Source organism: Narcine bancroftii, chromosome 11, assembly GCF_036971445.1.
Source record: "Narcine bancroftii isolate sNarBan1 chromosome 11, sNarBan1.hap1, whole genome shotgun sequence".
Lineage (NCBI taxonomy): Eukaryota > Metazoa > Chordata > Chondrichthyes > Torpediniformes > Narcinidae > Narcine > Narcine bancroftii.
The window spans coordinates 54754594-54779398 of NC_091479.1; the positions used below are offsets into that span (position 1 = coordinate 54754594).

At 41.9% G+C, this 24805-nt stretch overlaps 1 protein-coding gene across 1 annotated transcript; it reads left to right on the plus strand.

Annotated features, from left to right (window-relative positions):
- Positions 1–241: 241 nt before the first annotated feature.
- LOC138745442 (endophilin-B2-like) lies at positions 242–22598 on the plus strand. Its single transcript, XM_069902489.1, has 3 exons — positions 242–328; positions 2417–2577; positions 22459–22598. Exons 1-3 carry the CDS (start codon positions 297–299, stop codon positions 22596–22598), a joined length of 333 nt encoding a protein of 110 aa, XP_069758590.1. The 5' UTR covers positions 242–296.
- The last annotated feature ends 2207 nt before the right edge of the window (positions 22599–24805 follow it).

Below are 24805 nucleotides of genomic sequence, written 5' to 3' on the forward strand. Positions count from 1 at the left end.
ATGGATGGGAATTTTACGTGATTGTATTGTCTATTCTTGCTCTTTAACAATCTTTAGTGGATAGAAGTAGTCATTGTACTTTAGGATGTACAATCATGTACAGATTATCTTTAAATAGCCATTTGTACCAGATGTCTATTCAGTCCAAGAATACTTTCAATCACAGGCAGATTTTAATCAATAACCCCATTCATTCTGCAATAACTGCCGCTTAATTTTGCCAGTTGTTCAATGGCAAGCTATATGGGGAAAACACCATGTCGACTCTTCTACCTTAAAGGAGTGATTATATTCAAATGGGCAGTGGAAACAATGAAATCAGTCAGAGGTGAGTCGCTGCTTAAAATTAGAAACATTCGTGTTCATGCTATAGAGTTTAAGGCTGCCCAGGAGGAATATAATGTGTTTTCTATAAGATTTTTTACCCTCACCCTGGCGAAGGATGGGGCCAACAGACATGTTGCTGGAAGGGTTTGAGAATTGATATGGTAGGTCACAGGAATCTCAAGTTTAGATCCACAGAGCACATGTATTTAGCAAAATGGCCACCCAGTCTGTATTTGGTCTTGCTGATATCGAGGTCAACTGAGTCAACCAAATGTAGGAGATTAAGTTGGATGGGGTGCATGTGAAACACTGCCTCAACTGGAAGGTCTGATTGTGGCCTTGGATGGAGGTGAGAGGATAGGAAGGGACAAGTTTGGCAATTTCTGCGGTTTCAATGGGAAGTGCATCAGGTGGTGGTGGGTGGAGAGGAAAGTGCCGTCGAGGGAGTCACAGAAAGATGTGCCCCTGTGAAAAGAGGATCTGAGTGGAGCAGGTTAGAGGATGGTGCTGAAGTTGGAAGTGTTCAAGGTTAACGTGTCAGATGTGGCAGCTGATGGGTGGTAAGTGAGAAACCTGAGGGATTCTGTCCTTGTTTGGCTGGAGAGGAGGCGGGGTAAGGGCAGAAAGAGAATTGGAGGTACGGGTGCAGATTTTATCAAAGACAGTATGGGGGAAACTGCATTTATTGAAGAAATAAGACATTTTGGGTGTCCTGGAGTAGAAGACCTCATCTTGGGACTGTTACAGGCCCAGAGGACCCCAAAACCTAGCAGCAATAGGAAATCACCAAGACAAAGCGATACTTTAACAAATGTTGTTTTTAATTGTCCAGGCCTTCCAGCATTTGAAATGCCTCTGAGGTCCCCCTTATCCTTCTGTACTCCAACTAGTACAGTCAAAGAGTCGACAATTGTTCCTCATACACTCACCCTTTCATTCCTGATATCATTCCAATAAATCATCTCTGACCTTCTCCAACACCAACACATCTTTTCTCAAATACAGCACCCAAAACTCTAATTCCGATTGAATGGAAGGGGAATTCTCCAACGACACAAACACAACAGTTAAATGATATTATGTTTTGTTGATATTTAGAAAAAATTATTGAAGAGTCAATTAATAATTTGTAAAAGATGCCGGGTCCTTTTTTGGACTATTATCATAACCGGAAGCTTGGTGCTGTGTTACGAGACCAGAGGATCCTAAAACTAACCAGCAATAGATATTCACCAAGACAAATGGTTACTGAAACAAAAATTGATTTTAATTATCTTTAAACGTGAACACGGATTTACATTTTAACTTATCATTGTTTTACTACTTTAACTTAATTTACTTAACTTACCCCACTTATAATTCTAAGTGCACGTGTGTTTAAGTTCAGAAAAGTTCTTTGGTTCATAGTCCAATCTCACTTCTCATTCCTCCAAGTCCACTTGTTGCAGGCCTTTCTTATACTGTGGACAGAATTGAACATGTATATAGTTTACCAGGCTTTGGTGCTCGAAAGGTAAATGATTACCACTCAGGAAGGTTCTTGTTGGTTTTCGGAGAGAGGTGTGTTGTTCAGGGAAGTATTACGGTGTTTTTGACTCAACGTACCTGCATCTGAATTCCATTATCTCTTCAAAAAAGTTCTGATAGCTTTAGCATGGAGCAGACCTGAACCAGGACTTTGCAGGTAGTTAAGGGAGTGTGTGGGCAGAGTTTGTTCTGGACCAACAATCTCACCAAATGACACTGCTTGAAATCAAGATTCAAACCATTTTGAGGAATACAACAAGAATTGTTCAACAAGAGCCTGGTGTTCCCTGAGGTGTTTTCTTTCAATACTTGAAATGATTTTTTTTTTAAAAACCCCGATAATATTCCTGATACAGATCTTTGTATTTAACTTGCAGGTTGCTATCTGTTGTTAACTTGGAGGCCTTTAATGGGGAGACTGAGTGGAATCTTTGCTTGAACCAAGCAGTTCTCTTGCAATTTTCCAGCTGTAGAATGTGTTGCAGTTGCTTGCAAGTTTAGCAAGTGGGATTATGATGTGAAATTGCAAGTCACAGCGTCATTTTTGTTTTTGAAAATGCAGATGTGAAAATTTCCTTAAGTTTACAGAGGAGACGTTGGGTCAAGCTGAGAAGACAGAGTTGGATGCCCATTTGGCGAATCGGCTGGGCAAAGCAGAAAGCACAAAACGAGGGACTGAAAAAATAATGAAGCAGACTGAAGTGACATTGAACCCAAACCCAGGTAAAGAATTTAATTTTGTGCTGTGTACTTAAGAGATCAAATGATTTGGGCTTTTAGTGGTGACCTATTTAAATGAAAAAACTCTGATTAGAATTGAAGTTTATGGAATGTTTGGAAGTTACCACAAAAAAATGGAGCATATAAATTAGATGTTGTAATTAAGATAAATGAACAATACAATGAGCCTGGTGTCACAGTATCTGACACAGTTTATTGTACATTACTGTTAAACATTCTCCTCAATGTGAACCTGGTGTCACAGTATCTGCTATAGTTTATCGTACATCTCGCTAAACATTCTCCCAACTGTGAACCTGGTGTCACAATATCTGACACAGTTTATCGTACATTACTGTTAAACCTTTTCACTGCTGTGAAGCCAATGTCACAGTAACGATCTCAGTCGTCCATACATCAGCATTAAACCTCTCTCCACTCTGAATCTGGTGTCACTTTGCCTGCCACTTTTTATTTTACATCACCGTTAAACCTTATTCAAATTGTGAACCTGGTGTCACAGTATCTGCTACAGTTTATTGCACATTACTGTTAAGCATTCTCCCTAATGTGAACCTGGTATCACAGTATCTGCTACAGTTTATTGTACATCATGTTAAACATTCTCCCCACTGTGAACCTGGTGTCACAGTATCTGACAGAGTTTTTTTTTGAATTTTTTATTTTTCACACTATAAACCACATTGATCAAGATACATACATTTTCCTTTTCAAATATATAGTGTCGTTTTCTCCCCCTCCTCCCTCTTTCCATCCCACCCTCCCTACCTCCCCTCCCATTCATTTAAAGTTCAGAATCTAAGATACATTAAACCCGTCAAACAATGTTGTCACTCAATAAAAATAAACAAGAACTTCCACTCAGTCAATTCTTTTCATTCTCTTCTCCTTCTGTCTCCTGTATGTTTTCTCTATTATGTTTCATGTATAGCTCCCATATTTGTTCAAATATTGTAATATTATTTCTTAAATTATATGTTATTTTTTCTAATGGAATACATTTATTAATTTCTATATACCATTGTTGTATTCTCAAGTTATCTTCTAATTTCCAGGCTGACATAATACATTTTTTTGCTACAGCTAGGGCTATCCTAACAAATCTTTTTTGTGCACCATCCAAATCAAGTCCAAATTCTTTGTTTTTTTATGTTACTTAGGAGGAAGATCTCTGGGTTTTTTGGTATATTGCTTTTTGTGATTTTATTTAATATCTGGTTTAGATCTTCCCAAAATGTTTTCACTTTTTCACATGTCCAGATTGCATGAATTGTTTTTCCCATTTCCTTTTTACAACGAAAATATCTGTCAGATACTGTTGGGTCCCCTTTATTTAACTTTTGAGGTGTAATGTATAGCCTGTGTATCCAGTTATATTGTATCATACGTAACCTCGTATTTATTGTATTTCTCATAATTCCTAAGCATAACTTCTCCCATGTTTCCTTCTTTATCTTTATGTTTAGATCTTGTTCCCATTTTTGTTTAGTTTTACCATTTGTTTCCTCATTCTCCTTTTCTTGTAATTTAATATACATGTTTGTTATAATTTTTTTGATTATCATTGTGTCTGTAATCACATATTCAAAATTACTTCCCTCTGGTAACTTCAGACTGCTTCCCAATTTGTCCTTCAAGTAGGATTTCAGTTGGTAGTATGCCAACACTGTATCATGAGTTATATTATATTTATCCTTCATTTGTTCAAAGGATAATAATTTATTTCCTGAAAAGCAATTTTCTATTCTTTTGATCCCTTTTTTCTCCCATTCTCTAAAGGAAAGGTTATCTATTGTAAAAGGGATTAGCTGATTTTGCGTCAGTATTAGTTTTGGTAGTTGGTAATTTGTTTTATTCCTTTCTACATGAATCTTCTTCCAAATATTGAGTAGATGATGTAATACTGGAGAATTCCTAAGTTGTACCAATTTTTATTCCCATTTATATAATATATGTTCGGGTATCTTCTCCCCTATTTTATCTAGTTCTAATCTAGTCCAATCTGGCTTTTACCTTGTTTGATAAAAATCTGATAGGTATCTTAATTGTGTGGCTCTATAATAATTTTTAAAGTTTGGCAGTTGTAAGCCTCCTTGTTTATACCATTCTGTTAATTTATCTAGTGCTATCCTCGGTTTCCCCCCTTTCCATAAAAAATTCCTTATTATTTTCTTTAACTCCTTGAAGAATTTCTCCATCAAGTGTATTGGCAATGCCTGAAATAGGTATTGTACCCTTGGGAAAATGTTCATTTTAATACAGTTTATCCTTCCAATTAGTGTTAGTGGCAAGTCTTTCCAATGCTCTGAGTTGTCCTGTAATTTTTTCATTAGTGGATAATAATTGAGTTTATATAGATGGCCGAGGTTTTTATTTATTTGTATACCTAGGTATCGTATTGCTTGCTTTTGCCATCTGAATGGTGATTCTTTCTTAAATTTTGAGAAATCCACATTATTCATTGGCATTGCTTCACTTTTATTTGCGTTAATCTTGTATCCCGACACTTCTCCATATTCCTTCAATTTCTTCTGTAATTCTTTTATTGATATTTCTGGTTCTGTTATGTATACTATAACGTCATCTGCAAATAAACTGATTTTATATTCCTTGTCTTTTATTTTTATCCCTTTTATTTTATTTTCTGTTCTTATCAATTCTGCTAGTGGTTCTATAGCTAACGCGAACAATAAGGGTGATAGTGGGCATCCCTGCCTTGTTGATCTGCTTAAGTAAAATTGCTTTGATATATATCCATTTACTGTCACTTTCGCCAATGGTCCTTTATATAATGCTTTAATCCAATTAATATATTTCTCTGGTAAACTGAATTTTTGTAATATTTTGAATAAATAATTTTATTCTACTCTGTCAAAGGCCTTCTCTGCGTCTAAAGCAACCGCTACTGTTGGAGTTTTATTTCTTTCGACTGCATGAATTAAGTTAATAAATTTACAAATATTGTCTGTTGTTCGTCTTTTTTTAATAGATCCAGTTTGGTCTAGATTTACTATTTTTGGTACATAGTCGGCTAATATGTTTGCTAATAGTTTAGCTATTATCTTATAATCTGTGTTAAGTAAAGATATTGGTCTATATGACGCTGGTGCGAGTGGATCTTTCCCTGTCTTTGGTATTACTGTAATTATAGCAGTTTTGCATGAATCTGGTAAGCTTTGTTTTTTATAAATTTGGTTGATTACTTCCAGGAGGGGAGGAATTAATAAATCTTCAAATGTTTTTTAGAATTCTATTGGGAATCCATCCTCTCCTGGTGTTTTATTATTTGGTAGTTTTTTTATTATCTCTTGTATTTCTACTATTTCAAATGGTTCTGTTAATTTACTTTGTTCCTGTATTTGTAATTTCGGTAGTTCAATTTTAGTTAAAAATTCATCTATTTTGTCTTCTTTCCCTTCGTTTTCAGTTTGGTATAATTGTTCGTAGAATTCTTTGAAGTTTTCATTAATCTCTGTTGGATTATATGTGATTTGTTTGTCTTTTTTCCTTGATGCCAATACTATTCTCTTAGCTTGTTCTGTCTTAAGCTGCCATGCTAGAATTTTGTGCGTTTTTTCCCCTAGTTCATAATATTTCTGTTTGGTCTTCATTATGTTCTTCTCCACCTTATATGTTTGTAGTGTTTCATGTTTTATTTTTTTATCTGCCAATTCTTTTCTTTTAGTTGTGTCTTCCTTCATTGCTAATTCTTTTTCTATATTTACTATTTCCCTTTCCAACTGCTCTGTTTCCTGATTGTAGTCCTTCTTCATCTTGGTTACATAACTTATTATTTGCCCTCTGATGAACGATTTCTTTGTGTCCCATAGTATAAACTTTTCTTTCACTGATTCCGTATTTATTCCAAAGTACATTTTAATTTGTCTTTCAATGAATTCTCTAAAATCCTGCCTTTTAAGTAGCATGGAGTTTAATCTCCATCTATACATTCTTGCAGGGATGTCATCTAACTCTATTGTCAATATCAGGGGTAGTGGTCCGATAATATTCTAGCTTTATATTCTGTTTTTCTAACTCTGTCTTGCATGTGAACTGATAACAGGAATAGGTCTATTCTTGAGTATGTTTTATGTCTACCCGAATAATATGAATATTCCTTTTCCTTTGGGTGTTGTTTCCTCCATATATCCAAAAGTTGCATTTCTTGCATCGATTTAATTATAAATTTGGTTACTTTGTTCTTTCTGTTAATTTTTTTCCCAGTTTTATCCATGTTTGAATCCAAATTAAGGTTGAAATCCCCTTCTATTAGTATGTTCCCTTGCGTGTCTGCTATCTTCAAAAAAATATCTTGCATAAATTTTTGATCTTCTTCGTTAGGTGAATATACATTGAGTAAATTCCAAAACTCCGAATATATCCGACATTTTATCATTACATATCTCCCTGCTGGATCTATTTTTTCCTCTTCTATTTTAATTGGTACATTTTTACTGATTAATATAGCTACTCCTCTAGCTTTTGAATTATATGACATTGCTGTTACATGTCCTACCCAATCTCTCTTTAATTTCTTGTGCTCCATTTCAGTTAAGTGTGTTTCTTGCACGAATGCTATATCAATTTTTTTCTTTTTTCAGTAAATTTAGTAGTTTCTTCCTTTTGATTTGGTTATGTTTTCCGTTAATATTTAAAGTCATATAGTTCAACATAGCCATTTCCTACTTTGTTTATCTTCCCTTTCCGTTTCCTCATCATCACCTTTCCTTCTTATCCATTTCTGCTTTCTTTTTTTGAACACTTTATAAGACAACATTTCTAAAACATCAAACATTTCCCTTATTCTCCTATCTAAAATTTCTTCAACCCCACTATCCCCTCCCCTTCTTGAGTTGCCCTTTATCCCTTGTCGGGCAAACACATCTCCCCTCTCCATTTGGATTTGCGAATTCAATCGCAAGCGTCAACTGATTTCGCAGTGACTGTAACTCCTCCCCACCCAGCCCCCCCCAGAAAAGACTTCAATTTTCATTTACAGCAAAGGTCACTCTTTTAATTCCCTCTTTACTTCCTCTCTTCCCTTTCTTTCCCTTATTAATTCTTATCTATACTCTATATATTTTCTTTTAAATACACATACACTCATGTACACACACACTCACACACACATATATTTATATATACATATTATATATATATATATATATATATATTACCCACATACACGCATACATATAGTTTGTGGTCATTTTTGCTCTCGTTACATGTCTTCATCTCTCTGTCTATTTTGTAGTTGTTCTGCAAATTTTTGTGCTTCCTCCGGATCCGAGAATACTCTGTTTTGCTGCCCTGGAATAACTATTTTAAGTACCGCTGGGTACTTTAGCATAAATTTATATCCTTTTTTCCATAGGATCGCTTTTGCTGTATTAAACTCCTTTCTCTTCTTCAGGAGTTCAAAACTTATGTCTGGATAGAAAAAAAAAAATTGACATTTGTATTCCAATGGCTTTTTGTCTTCTCTTATTTTCTTCATTGGTTTCTCCAATATATTTTCTCTTGTATATCTTAGGAATTTTAATAAAATGGATCTTGGTTTTTGTTGTGGCTGTGGTTTAGGGGCTAATGTTCTATGTGCCCTTTCTATTTCCATTTCTTCCTGTAATTCTGGTCTTCCTAGGACCCTGGGGATCCAATCTTTTATAAATTCTCTCATATTCTTGCCTTCTTCATCTTCCTTAAGGCCCACTATCTTTATATTATTTCTTCTATTATAATTTTCCATTATATCTATCTTCTGAGCTAACAGCTCTTGTGTCTCTTTAACTTTTTTATTAGATTCTTCTAATTTATTTTTTAAGTCATCTACTTCCATTTCCACGGCTGTTTCTCGTTCTTCCACCTTGTCCACTCTTTTTCCTATATCTGACATGACCATCTCTAATCTATTCATTTTTTCTTCTGTACTTTTAATTCTTCTTTTTATTTCACTAAATTCTTGTAATTGCCATTCTTTTACTGATTCCATATATTCTTTAAAAAAATATATATCCATTGTCTTGCCTTTCCCTTCTTCTTCCATTTCTCTATGTTCTTCTTCTTCTTCTTCCTCTGGGTTGGTCATCTGTTGTTCCCTTGTTTTCTTTTTACTCTCTTCTTTCTTGTTCTCATTGTTTTCTGTGTTCTCTTCCTGTTGCTGTGTTGCAGCTGTCATTCTCAGCTGTGGAGATTGACTCCTCAGCTGGTCCCCCCTCCCGTCAGTGTTTTTTTTGACTTGCGCACTTTTGCTTGGCTCCACGAGCCATTTTTGTACTCCCGAGCTTGGGACTTCGACTGACCTGAGAGAGTGGGCTTCTCTCTCCACAGCGGGCTTCCTTGGACAGGTAAGGCCTTCACCTTCTTCTTCCAATGTCTTTTCTTCTTCTCTTCTTCCTGTTGCTTTTGACTTTTCTCTCTTCGCTGCCATTTTCTTCACACCTTTACTTTCACTTTATTTTAATTTTCGTGTTTGTGCCTTTGTGTTTTCTGTTTTTTTTTAAACTTTTCCGGAGAGGGCTGGAGTTCCCCGACTGGCCACTACACCATCACGTGACTCCTCCATCTGACACAGTTTATCGAACATTACTGTTGAACATTCTCCACAATGTGAACCTGGTGTCACAGTATCTGCTACAGTTTATTGTACATCATGTTAAACATTCTCCCTACTGTGAACCTCGTGTCACAGTATCTGACACAGTTTATCGTACATTACTGTTAAACATTCTCCCCACTATGAACCTGGTGTCACAGCATCTGACACAGTTTAATGTACATCTCGTTAAACATTCTCCCCACTGTGAACCTGGTGTCAAAGTATCTGCCACAGTTTATTGTACATCACGTTAAACATTCTCCCCACTGTGAACCTGGTGTCACAATATCTGACACAGTTTATCGTACATTACTGTTAAACCTTCTCACTGCTGTGAAGCCAATGTCACAGTAACGATCTCAGTCGTCCATACATCAGCATTAAAACACTCTCCACTGTGAATCTGGTGTCACTTTGCCTGCCACATTTTATTTTACATCACCGTTAAACCTTATTCCCATTGTGAACCTGGTGTCACAGTATCTGCCACAGTTTATTTTACATCACCGTTAAATCTTATTCAAATTGTGAACCTGGTGTCAGAGTATCTGACACAGTTTATCGGACATTACTGTTAAACATTCTCCCCAATGTGAACCTGGTGTCACAGTATCTGCTACAGTTTATTGTACATCATGTTAAACATTCTCCCCACTGTGAACCTGGAGTCACAGTATCTGACACAGTTTATCGTACATTACTGTTAAACATTCTCCCCACTATGAACCTGGTGTCACAGCATCTGACACAGTTTATTGTACATTACTGTTAAACCTTCTGACGACTGTGAATCTTGTCTCACAGTTTCTGCCTCAGTCGAGTGTACATCACGTTAAACATTCTCCCCAATGTGAACCATTTGTTTCTGTTTCTGCCACAGTTTATCGTACATCACAGTTAAACCTTCTCCCGACTGTGAACTCGGTTTTACTTTATCTCCAACAGTTTACCGTATACCACCGTTAAACCTTCTCCCAATGTGAAAGTGGTTTTCACAGTATCTGACACAGTTTATAGAACATCACTGTTAAACCTTCTCATGACTGTGAATCCTGTCTCACAGTTTCTGCCTCACTCAAGTGTATCAATTACCAAAACTAATTGACGCAAAATAAGTTACTCCCTTTTACAATAGATAACCTTTCCTTTAGAGAATGGGAAAAAAAAGGGATTAAAAGAATAGAAAATTGTTTTTCAGGAAGTAGATTCTTATCCTTTGAACAAATGAGAGATAAGTACAATATAACTGGAGATACAGCGCTGGCATATTACCAATTGAGATCCTACTTGAAGGATAAATTAGGAAGCAGTTTGAGTTTGCCAGAGGGAAGTAACCTTGAATATGTGATTACAGATACAATGTTAATCAAAAGATTTATAACAAATATGTATATTAAACTGCAAGAAAAGGAAAATGAGGAAACAAATGGTAAAACTAAACAAAAATGGGAACAAGATTTAAATATAAAGATAAAAAAGGAAACATGGGAGAAATTATGTTCTGGAACGATGAGAAATACAATAAATACGAGGCTACGTTTGATACAATATAACTGGTTACACAGACTATACATTATACCTCAAAAGTTAAATAAATGGGACCCAACAGTATCTGATAGATGTTTTCGATGTAAAAAAGAAATGGGAACAACAATTCATGCAAGCTGGACATGTGAGAAAGTAGAAAAAGTTTGGGAAGATCTCAATCAGATATTAAATAAAATAACAGAAAACAATATACCAAAGAATCCAGAGATCTTTCTCCTAAGTAACATAAAGAACAAAGAATTTGGAATTGATTTGGAGGATGCACAAAAAAGATTTGTTAAGATAGCTCTAGCCGTAGCAAAAAAATGTATTATGTCAACCTGGAAATTGGAAGATAATCTGAAAATACAACAATGGTATATAGAAATGAATAAATGTATTCCATTAGAAAAAATTACATATAGTTTAAGAAATAATATTGAAATATTCGAACAAATATGGGAGCATTACATTAAATAAAATAGCGAAAACCTACCGGGGACAATCATTACCTAAGTTGATGGAAGGAGAAGGAAAGAAAAGAATGGACTCAGTAGAATTTCTGGTGTATTTTTGTTGAATGACATTGTCTGACTGGTTTAATGTAACCTAGATTGTATACCTTAAATGGTTGGGAGGGGGGGGGTGGGGGGATGGGTTGGGAGGAGGGAGGGGGGGGGGGAGAAAATGTCACTGTGTATGTGTGAAAAGGAAAAAGTGTGTATCATGGCTAATGTGATTTATGGTGTGAAAAATAAAAAATTTAAAAAAAAATTAAAAAAAACATTAAACTTTCTCTTCCCTGTGAACCTGGTGTTACTTTCTTTCTTTGGCTTGGCTTCGCAGATGAAGATTTATGGAGGGGTAAATGTCCACGTCAGCTGCAAGCTCGTTGGTGATTGACAAGTCCGATGCGGGACAGGCAGGCATGGTTGCAGCGGTTGCAAGGGAAAATTGGTTGGTTGGGGTTGGGTGTTGGGTTTTTCCTCCTTTGTTTTTTGTCAGTGAGGTGGACTCTGCGGTCTTCTTCAAAGGAGGTTGCTGCCCGCCGAACTGTGAGGCACCAAGATGCACGGTTTGAGGCGATATCAGCCCACTGGCGGTGGTCAATGTCGCAGGCACCAAGAGATTTCTTTAGGCAGTCCTTGTACCTTTTCTTTGGTGCACCTCTGTCACGGTGGCCAGTGGAGAGCTCGCCATATAACACGATCTTGGGAAGGCGATGGTCCTCCATTCTGGAGACGTGACCCTCCCAGTGCAGTTGGGTCTTCAGCAGCGTGGATTCGATGCTTGCAGACTCTGCCAGCTCGAGTAATTCGATATTGGTGATGAAGTCACTCCAATGAATGTTGAGGATGGAGCGGAGACAGCACTGATGGAAGCGTTCTAGGAGCTGTGGGTGATGCCGGTGTAGTACCCATGAATTGGAGCCGAACAGGAGCATGTGTATGACAACGGCTCTGTACACACTGATCTTTGTGTGCTTCTTCAGATGGTTGTTTTTCCAGACTCTTTTGTGTGGTCTTCCAAAGGTGCTATTTGCCTTGGCAAGTCTGTTGTCTATCTCGTTGTCGATCCTTGCATCAGATGAAATGGTGCAGCCGAGGTAGGTAAACTGGTTGAACGTTTTGAGTTCTGTATGCCCGATGGAGATGTGGGGGGGGGTGGGGGACTGGTAGCCATGGTGGGGATCTGGCTGATGGAGGACCTCAGTTTTCTTCAGGCTGACTTCCAGGCCAAACATTTTGGCAGTTTCCGCAAAACAGGACGTCAAGCGCTGAAGAGCTGGCTCTGAATGGGCAACTAAAGCAGCATTATCTGCAAAGAGTAGTTCACGGACAAGTTGCTTTTGTGTCTTGGTGTGAGCTTTCAGGCGCCTCAGATTGAAGAGACTGCCATCCGTGCGGTACCGGATGTAAACAGCGTCTTCATTGTTGAAGTCTTTCATGGCTTCTTTCAGCATCATGCTGAAGAAGATAGTAAAGATGATTTAACGATGATGTACGGTAAATTGAGATAGATACTGTGACATCTGGTGCACAGTGGGGAATAAGGTTTAATAGTGATGTACAGTAGACTGAGGCAGATACTGTGACACTGTGACACTGGTGTTACAGTACCTACCTAAGTCAACTGTTCATCACCGTTAAACATTCTCCCCACTGTGAACCTGGTGTCACAGTATTTGACACAGTTTATCGTATATTACTGTTAAACATTCTCACCAATGTGAACCTGGTGTCACAGTATCTGACACAGTTTATCGTACATTAAGTTAAATCTTCTCCCCCCTGTGAACCCGGTGTCACAGTACCTACCATAGTTCATTGAACCTCACTATTAAACTGTCTCACTAATGTGTACCCGGTTTCACAGTATCCATCACAGTCCACCGTACATCGCCGTTAAACCTTCTCACAACTGTGAACTCATTGTCACAATATCTGCCATATCTACCATACATTAAGTTAAACGTTCTCCCCAATGTGAACCATTTGTCACTGCTTCTGCCATAGTTTATCGTACATTACAGTTAAACCTTTTCACTGCTGTGAACCCATTGTCTCAGTATCTATCTCATTATCATTAAACCTTCTCCCGACTGTGAACTTGCTGTCACTTTATCTGACACAGTTTATCATACATTAGTGTTAAACCTTCTCACTGCTGTTAACCCAGTGTCACAGTGTTTGTGACAGTTTTTCGTACATCTCTGTGAAACATTCTCCCCACTGTGAAGCTGGGGTCAGTTTACCTGCCTCAGACTGCCAGATACAGCACCAATTGCTCTCAGCCAAAGGTGCTGTAGTTGAGTCCGTGTGGCCAGAGGTGTCTGCTCAAGAAGGCCAGGGGCTGCCATTGCCCTTCAATGAATTGCTCCATTGCGCCCCCTACTGCTGTGCTGGAAGCACCTACTGTGAGAGTGGTGGGTGTCTCTGGCCTGGTGTCTACCAGAAGGATTGTGTTGGCCAGTGCATCTTTGGCCCTCTGGAACACCTCCAAATCCTCATTGTCCCAGGTAATGTCTTTACCTTTCTCCGCATGATGTGGGCCACTACTGGTATGAATTGGTTATAAAAATTAATTGTACTGGTGAATTTATGGTGTGTTTGGGTAAGCACTGAACAGCCTCTACCTTTTCAAGCAGGGGCTTAGTTCCGTGCCGGTTGATTTGATGCCCCAGGAAATCAAACATTTCCAGACTGAACTGGCACTAAGTAAGGTTTATAGTAAGTCCAAATTCCTGCAGCCGGGCGCACAGTTGCCTTAGGTGGTCTCTGTTTAGCTTCATTGCCACCAGCTTGATATCTTGTGGTTACTGCTACCCTCTGCTGTTGGAGAATATATTTCTTGGTCAATGTGACTAAGAGCCCCTTAAATGCCCTTAATGTTTTGGCCTTCACTCCTGGCAAGGCATTCCTGGCACCCACAACTCTGTGTAAAAACAAGTACCTCTCATATTGCCCTAATCCTTCCTCCCTTTGCTTTTGTCAGATGCCTTCTAGTGTTTGCAACTCCCATTTGGGTTTCAGGCAGACCGAAGGACATCTTTCACTGAGTTTCTGGCCTTCCAGCAGTTCTGGATGTCTGTGTCTGGATGCTCTGCTCCGTGGACCACCCCGCAGTATCCCATCAAGTCCTGGAGTCTCTGTGTCAGCAATGCTCTGCTGACCACTGCCTGACAGCCTTGTGGTCAAAAGTATTTGTCTATGAAACCATTCCCAGGAAGGTAATGGGGCAAAGTCCTGCTGACTGGGTCATTGAGAGGCACCACAGCCAGACCAATCTTTTGCAATACCTGAGCCAGGTAGAATCTCAGCACATAGCACCATTTGGTGCCCTTGCACTTTGGTTTCACGCACAGCCACACACAATGATGGCCATGCTGGTTACACCCTTGCCCCCAGTGATTGACCACGTACGTGGTCCTTCTCCAGACTCTATCCATTTTGGACCCCTGCATGAATAGGGAAACTGTTTTGGGAATTGCCAGGGTGGAGGTGTGGGGATGGGCCACACCTGCCCCACGTGCAGCAGTACTGAGAGTTCCTTGCACCTTTCAACTGATGATCAGGTTTTATCCGATTGACCCCTGATTGCATCTCTGAGTTTCTCCCTGTCTCCTGGATCTGGGGGATTCGGTACTGCTCCCCATCTCCTTGAGTTGGTGCTTTGTTCTCCACCAGCCCCACAAGACAACCAAGACCTTTGGATGGAGGGCAGAGGTGCAGAGAGATCAGTGAGAACACGGGTAGGGGTCCATCCAGGTGCCTGATAACAGGAGGAAACCAAGGGGGAAGGAGGATGCAGGACATTCATTAGCAGGACATTGCGAGAGAGTGGATTCCTCGAACTCTTGAGGGGAGAAGGTGCTGATCGATCCATCGGTTTAGGTGGGGCAGGGTATAGACATGGCAGCTGACTGGAATTGTCAGCGGGATACTGAGACTTGGGAGAGGAGGGGAGGGTGCAGTAGTGTTCTGACGAGAGAGTGCTGAGGGAGAGGCAACATGGGTGGAACCTCAAGGTAAGGGACCCCTGATTGTTTGCAGGGATGGGATTTGTAAATAGACTCATAGATATCCAGCACAGAGCATCTTTGTCCCCCTGCCATCAGGAAGGAGATATGGAGGTATAAAAGCCAGACAGCTTCTTCCCACAGGCCATGAGATTGACAAGGCAACATGAGCTGGCTGGGAGCAAAGAATGAAAAGGGGGAGAGGAATATGGACTGATTACAACAGCTCAGCCTGCAGGAGAGAGGGGCCAAAGGGCCAGTTTCTGTGTTGTCTATCTGGACCAGCCTTTTGAGTTCAAGCTTAAAAAACCCAACCATTTTTAAATTTAATAATAACGGTACAGAATGAATCAAGAGACAAGATGTCTGTCCAGCAGCGAGCATCGAAGGCACTTCCTGAAACCGAGGCTCTGAAACCACAGGGAGGTTCTGGCCGGAATGAGGCCCGACTTCTGCTAGAAGGAGGAGAGGAGAAGCAGGGATAATGTAGGGGAATGGGTGGGGAAGGGAGGGGGTAGAGATGCCTGCCTCCGTTCACCTCCCATTTCCTCTACACTGTACCCCTCCTAATTCCCCTGCCCATTCCCCTCCCCCATCACCTCCCCATTTCCCGTGCCCCGCTCGCCTCCCCCGCTCCCCTCCCCAACCTAACCCTAACAAACCCTATCTCCTACTCCTACCCCCTTCCACTAAACCTAATACAAACCCACTTCCCCAAACTCTAAACCTAACCCTAACCTAGACCTAATTCTAGCCCATGTCTCCTAACCCTAACCTTGATGTTATCGCTATCCCCGCCCTAACCCTTACTCTCACCCAACCCAAGCCTAAACCCTACCCCTATCCCCTACACATATCCCCTTCCCGAAACCATACCCCTTACCCCTATCCCATACCCACACCCCCAAGCCTACCCCTTACTCACCCCGCTTCCATTACCCCCTTTCTCCTATCCCCCTTCCCCTACCACTCCTTCCCCTAGGTTAGGGTAGGAAGGGGAAAGGGGGAGGGGGAAGGGGAGGTGAAGGGAGGAGGGTTGGGGTTAGGGCATAGGTGTGAGGTAAGGGGGTTGGGATGGAGGAGGTGTGGGAGAGAAAGGGGGCATGGAAGATGCAGGGAATTGGGTTGGCAGGGCCAGAGGGAGAAGAAGGGGAGAGATTCAGGCCATCATGATGTTGTCCATCCTCTGTTCAGCTGGGATGCGAGGTTCTTCAGTACTTGTGTCTTGTCTCTGAGATCACTCCTTCTGGGAAGAGAAATACGAGTGATAGAGATGCTGTCTCCGAGGCCTGATCATAATGATTTTGGAGGGTCCCAACTCTTCCCACATCACCACCCTCCCTACCCCTACACACTAGGGCCTTTCCACTTCCTCTGCTTTACCTGAGGAAGTGTGTTTTTGAGAAAAGCACAATCTATCTGTGCAGAGCTCAGAGCACCGTGTCCCCATCAGGCAACACCCTGGTTCACCACTACATGGCAGCAAGATGCTGGACAAATCATGGATGGATCAGTCGAGTCCCTTCAGCTGACCCATCTGAACCAACCCCACAACAATATTACCCTTCCCTCCCTCACACGAGTAGCCTCTGTTTTTCTTTTATTCCTGTCCCCATATTAAAATGTTTTATATGCCTTTTTTGGACCAGCCTTCTTTAAATCAAATATTATAACAATTAATATCAAATCACAATGTTACAGTGTTTACAAATATATGTTGATAACATATAAAAAAGAAAAGAAAGGAAAAGAAACTAAGATACGACTGTCGTTGTGGCTACTCTGTTTCTGAATGACCTCACAACCAGACGGGTTGAGTTCAGTGAGCAAAAACTCCTTTATTCAGGTCTGCCTGGCTGGTCTTATGCTCCCATCCTGGACCTGGCTGAGAAGCACACCGGGGGCCCTGACTTCGTTGGGGGGTCATGTGGGCCGCAGGTTGCGGGCTTCTGAGTCTGGTGCCGAGGTCGGGGAGAATCCCCTGACAGTGCCATTTTGGCTGGCTGCCCCGCCATGTGCGTGACATGAGGGGCTAGATCGCCTGCTTCATGGCTTGCCGCCACACAGCCCCTCCAGAACCGGCGCCAATGGCCTTTTTTGCCGGGCGGCCTCGCTTCTTGGGTTGAGCCGTGACCACTGGCTCGTTGGGTCGAGGTGTGCTGTCTTTAATCTGTTCACAGTAAACAGTTCCCTCTTACCACTGATGTCTGGTGTGAAGGTGGATCCGGAATGCTAGATGACTCTGTACGGCCCTTCATATGGTCTTTGAAGGAGTGCTATGGAAGGGCCTCATCTGATAAATACATCCTCTGCGGAATACAGCTCACTGAGGATGTAAGAGGCGTGTGTGCCATGTCTGGGCGGTGATGAAGGTGTGAAGGAGTCCAACTGGGCCCAGAGGCGGAGAAGTAAACTGTGCAGTGACTGTTGCAGGTTGTTAGGTTCATTGATAAACTCACCAGGCAGGGCTAGTGGTTTACCGTAGACCAGATCAGCAGATGACATCTGCAGGTCTTCTTTGGGTGTCGAGCAGATTCCCAGGAGTACACAAGGCAGCTCATCCACCGAGTTGGGGCCGGTGAGGCAGGCCATAAGTGCCGACTTAAGGTGGCAATGCAATCGTTCGACCAGTCCATTGGCAAGTGGGTGATAGGCCGTTGTGTGATGCAGCCCAATTCCCAGTCTGTTGGTGAGCTGTGCCCAGAGTGCAGGGGTGAACTGCGTGCCACATTCGCTGGTGAGGTGGGCCAGGACGCCGAACCAGGTAACCCAACCGACCAAAACTGCTTGGGAGTAGGAGTCCGTAGAGGCATCTGGCATCAAGATCACCTCAGGCCAACGAGTGGTGCAGTCTACCACTGTGAAAAGGTAACAGTTACTTCAGGAAACGGGTAAGGGGCTGGCAATGTCCACATGTATGTGGCTGAAACGTTCTCGGACGTGTTCAAAATCCTGCACGGGCATTCTGGTGTGGCTGTGTGCCTTGGAAAGCTGGCAATGGGTGCAGGTTCTGGCCCAGTCCACAATCTTCTTTCGAAGCCCGTGCCAAACGAAGTATTCTGCCACCATATGAACCTTGGAGCTGATGGAAGGCTGGAAAAGGTCATGGATATGGAGAAGATTTGCCTGCGCCACTGCTGGGGAACCACTGGACGCAGGGTACTCATCACTGAGAGGATTCGGGAGGATCTGGAACCGCAGGCCCAAGATGGCAGTCCTGAAGGCCTGCATCTCCTCGTCGGACTTCTGATCTGGGCCAAGCAGGTCGTAGTCTAGGCTGGGTATCAGCGAGCAAATGGCCGGTTGGGAGACGGCTTCAGTGACCACATTGTCTTTCCCTGCCTTGTGCTGAATGTGGGTGGTGAACTCCGATACAAAGGACAGGTGATGGTGTAAGTGGGCCGACCAGGGATCTCTAGCTATAGCGAGAGCCTGAGTGAGGGGTTTGTGGTCGGTTTAAATGGTGAAAGGCTTTCTGGGAGGGGAAATGAGGCACAGCAAGGTACATGCCCAGCAACTCACGGTTGAAAGCACTATACATGCGGTCTGGCGGATGAAGAAGTTGGCTAAAGAATTCCAGTGGTTTCCACTGTCCATTAACCTGCTGCTCCAAGACAGTACCAATGGCAGTGGCAGAGGCATCGATGGAGAGCACCATAGGAAGGTCGGTACGTGGGTGGAGGAGCAGGGTAGCCTTCACGAGGGCAACCTTCGTGGCTTTGAATGCCCTGGAGTCCAGGCGAGTATCATGTCCTTGGCGAAGAGTGGCTGCATGATGTGTGCAGCTCCTGGAATGAATCGGTTATAGAAGTTGACCATACCTGCGAACTCTTGTAGCCCCTTGAGGTTGTCCGGGCAAGGACAATCACTGATTGCAGTGACCTTCATAGCAGTTGGTGTAGCTCCTTCGGCCATGATGATGTGGGCCTGAAACTGCATGGACTGTTTCCGGAACTGGCATTTGGCCAGGTTGATTGTTAGGCCAGATTCGGCCAGTCGGGAGAAGAGGGTGTGCAGGTGAGACTTGATTTGTGCCCAGTCTCTGCTGGTGACAAGAATGTCATCCAGATAAATATACATGAAATTCAAATCCCTGCGCACCGTATTCATGACGTGCTGGAAGGTCTGGGTGATGTTCTTGAGCTCGAAAGGCATGCGTAGAAATTTGAACTAGCTGAAGGGGGATGTCCTCAGGCTACGATGGGATTTGATGAAACATGCGCACCAGATCGACCTTGGAGAATACGCTCGCGCCATGCAGATTGGCCGTAAAATCCTGAATGAGAAGGATGGGGTAATGGTCAGGTACTGTCATGTCATTAAGCCATCGATAATCTCTGTAAAGGCACCAGCCACCAGAGGCTCTGGACCAGGTGGAGTGGCGAGGCCCCAGTTCCTGTAGATGCGAGAACTCCTCTTTCGCTATCTGGAGCTTATCCGGCAGGTTTAACAGTAATGTACAATAAGCTGTATCAGATATTATGACACGAGGTTCACAATGGGGAGAATATTTAACAGTGATAGACTTTGGCAGATACTGTGACATCAAGTTCACAGTAGTAAGAAGGTGTAACAGTAATGCACAATAAGCTGTGGTAGATACCGTGATACCAGGTACACAGTTAGAAGAAGGTTTTAAGGTGATGAAATATTAACTGTGGCAGATAAAGTGACACCAGGTTCACATTGGGGAGAAGTTTATGGTGATGTATGGAAGACTGACGCAGATACGGTGACACCACATTAACAATGAGGAGAAGGTATATCAGTGATGTACAAAAAACTGTGGAATATACTGTGACTCCAAGTTTACAGTGGGGAGAAGGTTGAACTCTGATGTACGATAAATGGTGGGAAAAACAGTGAAAAATTGGTCAACATGGGGAGAATGTTTAACGGTGATGTACAATCGACATTGGCAGATACTGTGACACCGTGTTCACAGTATTGAGAAGGGTTAACAGAGATGTGTGGTAGAATAAGGCAGATAATATAACTCCTGGTTTACAGTGGTGAGAAGGTTTTAAAATGATGTACAATAAACTGTGGCAGATACTGTGAAATCTGGTTCACAATGGGGAGGGGGTTAATGGTGATGTACGGGAGACTACATAGATACGTTGATACTGGGCTCAGAGTGGGAAAAGAAGGTTTATTGGTGATGTATGGGAAACTGAGGCAGTTACTGTGACACTGGGTTCATAGTGGGGAAATTGTTTAACAGAGCTGTACGATAACCTTTGGCAAACACAGTGACACCAGGTTCACATGGGGGAAAATGCTTAACGGTGATGTACAATAAATTGTGGCAGATACAATAACACCAGGCTCACATTGGGAAGAAGGTTTACTGATGATGTACAGTAGACTTTGGCAGACTCTGTAACACCAAGTTCACAGTAGTGAGAAGGTATAATAGTTATTTACGATAAACTATGGCAGATACAGTTAAAACGGTCTCACACTGGGGAGAAGGTTTAATGGTGATGTGTCGTAAACTTAGGCTGATACTTTAACACCAAGTTAACAGGGGGAGAATGTTTAATGTTGATTAAAGGTAGACTGAGGCAGAAACTGAGAGACAGCATTCACAGTAATGTGAAGGTTTAACAGTGATATACTATAAACTGTGTCAGATACTGTGACAAGATGGCGCAGAGGGTAGACGTGTGGTTCGACCCTTCCCCAGTTAGACTATTAAATGCTCAATTTAAAAAGTTGTAAAAGTGATTAAAAATACTGTTTATAGACTTTTGAATAGTGGAGGATTGAAATAGCTGCAAATGTGAAAAAAAGTGAAAACTCAGTTACAGAAGAAATTACCTTACAAAAGTGTTGAAGAATCGAGGCCAAGTTCAAGTTGAAGCAATGGAGTCGTTGACTGGAGTCCCCAAACCACAGAAGACTCCTGCCCGGCTTAGTATTACAGCACCGCCATCTTGTGAAATCGCAAGATGGTGCAGGCTCAGCGATGACTTTGGCCGGTTTCAACACTCGTTAACTCGGGCACGAGGGCGGGCCAGCTGAGTGAGGACAGGCCTGCGTGCCTGCAGCTTTGCCTGGTGGTCCGGGGGTGCGCAGTGTAGCGTCGGAAGATGCACCTGCGCGGTGGGTGGCCCGACCAGGCATGCGCCATGCGTCGAAGGTCCACGAACCTTTGGAGAAGGTGTGGGCTATGGGGGAACCCGAACGATGGCCAGTTGACGAGGTAGGCATGCTGTTGTCGGGTGTCCAGACCCACAGCCGCACTGGAAGAGGACCTACGGCTTTGGAGGAAGAAGGGAGCTCAACTTCATTAGAGTTTGAAGAACTGGGGACTGAGGCAAAAGTCGGTCGGCCTCAAAGGGAGGTGATGGATCCTGGACTGGATTCTGTGTTTCCAATTCTGGAAGGGATTGCTCAGCTCATGGAAGATATGGCAAATAAATCAATGCAGATGACTCATCAGATGACTCAAGGATTTCTGGAAATGAAAACTCAAATGAACACTGTGTGTGAAGAAATAACTTTTATGAAGGAAGATATTAATGTCGTTAAGAGTGATGTTACGAGATGGACACGATCAGTGGATACTGTGCAAGATCATTTTAAAAAGATTGACGAGGCTTTCTTTAATGCAAGAGTCAAGTGGAGCGTAATAGAGAAAAAATGGAAATAGTGGATGATCCTTTTGTAGATTGGGGGATTCAGAAGAAGGAATTATTGAAGAAGTTTGACTCATTAGAAAACTAAAGTCATAGAAATAATGTTAAGATAGTAGGTCTTCCGGAAGATATGCAAGGTTCGGATCCGGTGAAGGTTTTGAAGAAATGATTCCCAGAAGTGTTGGGCAGGTAATTCATTCCAGATGGACTGGAATTAGATCGAGCAAACAGAGCGTTAAGGAAGAAACCGTTTCCAGGCCAATTACCACGAGCAGGTTTGATTCGCTGTTTTAAATATCAAGACAGAGAGATGATCCTCCGATTGGTGGTGCAGAAAACATGGCAAAATCGGGCTCCACTGATGGTTCAAAATAATAGGGTTTTTTAAAATGCAGATCTGAGTCAAGAAATTATCAGAAGAGACCAAGAATTTAATTCAGCCTAAGAAGTATTGTGGCAAAAGGGATATAAATTTGCTTTTCGTTATGCGGCAGTATTGAAAGATTTTTATGGGAATTTTTAATCTCAGTTTTTTGAAAATGACCATGATGCTTTAATATTTGCTAATTCATTGCCAGATGTACAAGGAAATGGGCGATCGTCACCATTGTCACCGAAGAGAAGGGTCAATGGGAATGGGATTGGAAAATATAGAAAGAATGAGAAAAAAGTTGAATTGATGCAAAGTCTTCTCGATATTGAAGATCCGGAACAATAATTGGGACTGGAATCATTGGGTTGAATGTTTCAGTACTTTGTGAAAGTCTGACTGGGGGTGGGTGACACTGAGTCCTTTAATCACTTGTGGACTTCACCACACCCAGATTTTTAGGGGGCTACTACTTTTGAGAAGCTTGTTTTGGGATTGATTTTTCTCTTTTTTTTTGGAATTTTTAAAATAGGTGGGGATTCGAATACAGCGAGACTTAGAAGGGAAGCATTATTTTATAGTAGGATTCACATTCGTGAGAAGGTTTAACAGTGATATACTATGAACTGTGTCAGATATTGTGACACCAGGTTCACAGGGGGATCAGATTTAACGGTGATGTATGGTATGTTGAGGGAGATAATGTGACTCCAGGTGCACAGTGAGGATAAGGTTTAATGGTGATGTACTGTAGTCTGATGCAGATACAGTGACACCAGGTTCAGAATTGTAGAGGGTTTAACGATGATGTACAGTAGACTGAGACAGATACTGTGACACTGGATTCACAGCAATGAGAATGTTGAATAGTAATGTCGATAAACTGTGTCAGATACTGTGACACTAGGTTCACAGTGGGGAGAAAGTTTAACAGTCATGTACAGTAGACTGAGGTAGATATTGTGACACCAGGTTCACATGGGAATAAGGTTTAACGGTGATGTATGGTATGTTGAGATAGATAATGTGACACCAGGTGCACAGTGGGGATAAGGTTTAATGGTGATGTACTGTAGACTGAGGCAGATACAGTGACAGCAGGTTCACAGCGGGGAGGAGGTTTTATGGTGATGTAAGGTAGACTTTGGCAGATACTGTGACACCGAGTTTACAGAAGTAAAAAGGTTTAACTGTGATGTACAATAAACTGTGTCAGTTAATGAGACACCAGATTCACAGTGGGAATCAGGTTTAACAGTGATGTATGGAAGGCTGTGGCAGAAACTTCGACACATGGTTCACAATGGGGAGAGGTTGATCACTGATGTATGATAAACCGTGGAAGATACTGTGACACCAGGTTCACAGAGGGGAGAATGTTTAACGGTCATGTACGGTAGACTGAGTTAGATATTGTGACACCAGGTTCACATGGGAAGAAGGTTTAACGATGATGTATGGTATGTTGAGATAGATAATGTGACACCAGGTGCACAGTGGGGATAAGGTTTAACGATGATGTACGGTAGACTGAGACAGATACTGTGACACTGGGTTCACAGCAGTGAGAATGTTGAATAGTAATGTCCGATAAACTGTGTCAGATACTGTGGCACTAGGTTCACAGTGGGGAGAATGTTTAACGGTCATGTACGGTAGACTGAGGTAGATATTGTGACACCAGGTTCACATGGGAATAGGGTTTAATGGTGATGTATGGTATGTTGAGATAGATAATGTGACACCAGGTGCACAGTGGGGATAAGGTTTAATGGTGATGTACTGTAGACTGAGGCAGATACAGTGACAGCACGTTCACAGCGGGGAGGAGGTTTTATGGTGATGTAAGGTAGACTTTGGCAGATACTGTGACACCGAGTTTACAGAAGTAAGAAGGTTTAACTGTGATGTACAATAAACTGTGTCAGTTAACGAGACACCAGATTCACAGTGGGAATCAGGTTTAACAGTGATGTATGGAAGGCTGTGGCAGATATTTTGACACATGGTTCACAATGGGGAGAGGTTGATCACTGATGTACAATAAACCGCAGAAGATACTGTGACACCAGGTTCACAGTGGGGAAAATGTTTTAAATCTGGGTGTGGTAAAGTCCACAAGTGCCTCAGTCTCACAGACTGAGGCAGAATCTGTGAGACAGGATTCACATTTGTGAGAAGTTTAACAGTGATGTACTATAAACTGTGTCAGATACTGTGACGCCAGGTGCACAGTGGGGATAAGGATTAACGATGATGTACGGTAGACTGAGTCAGATACTGTTACTCCGGGTTTTCAGTAGTGAGAAGGTTTAAAAGTTATGTACAATAAACTGTAGCAGATACTGTGATACCAGGTTCACATTGGGGAGAATGCTTAACAGTAATGTGCAATAAACTGTAGCAGATACTGTGACACCAGGTTCACAATTTGAATAAGATTTAACGGTGATGTAAAATAAACTGTGGCAGATACTGTGATACCAGGTTCACAATGGGAATAAGGTTTAACGGTGATGTAAAATAAAAAGTGGCAGGCAAAGTGACACCAGATT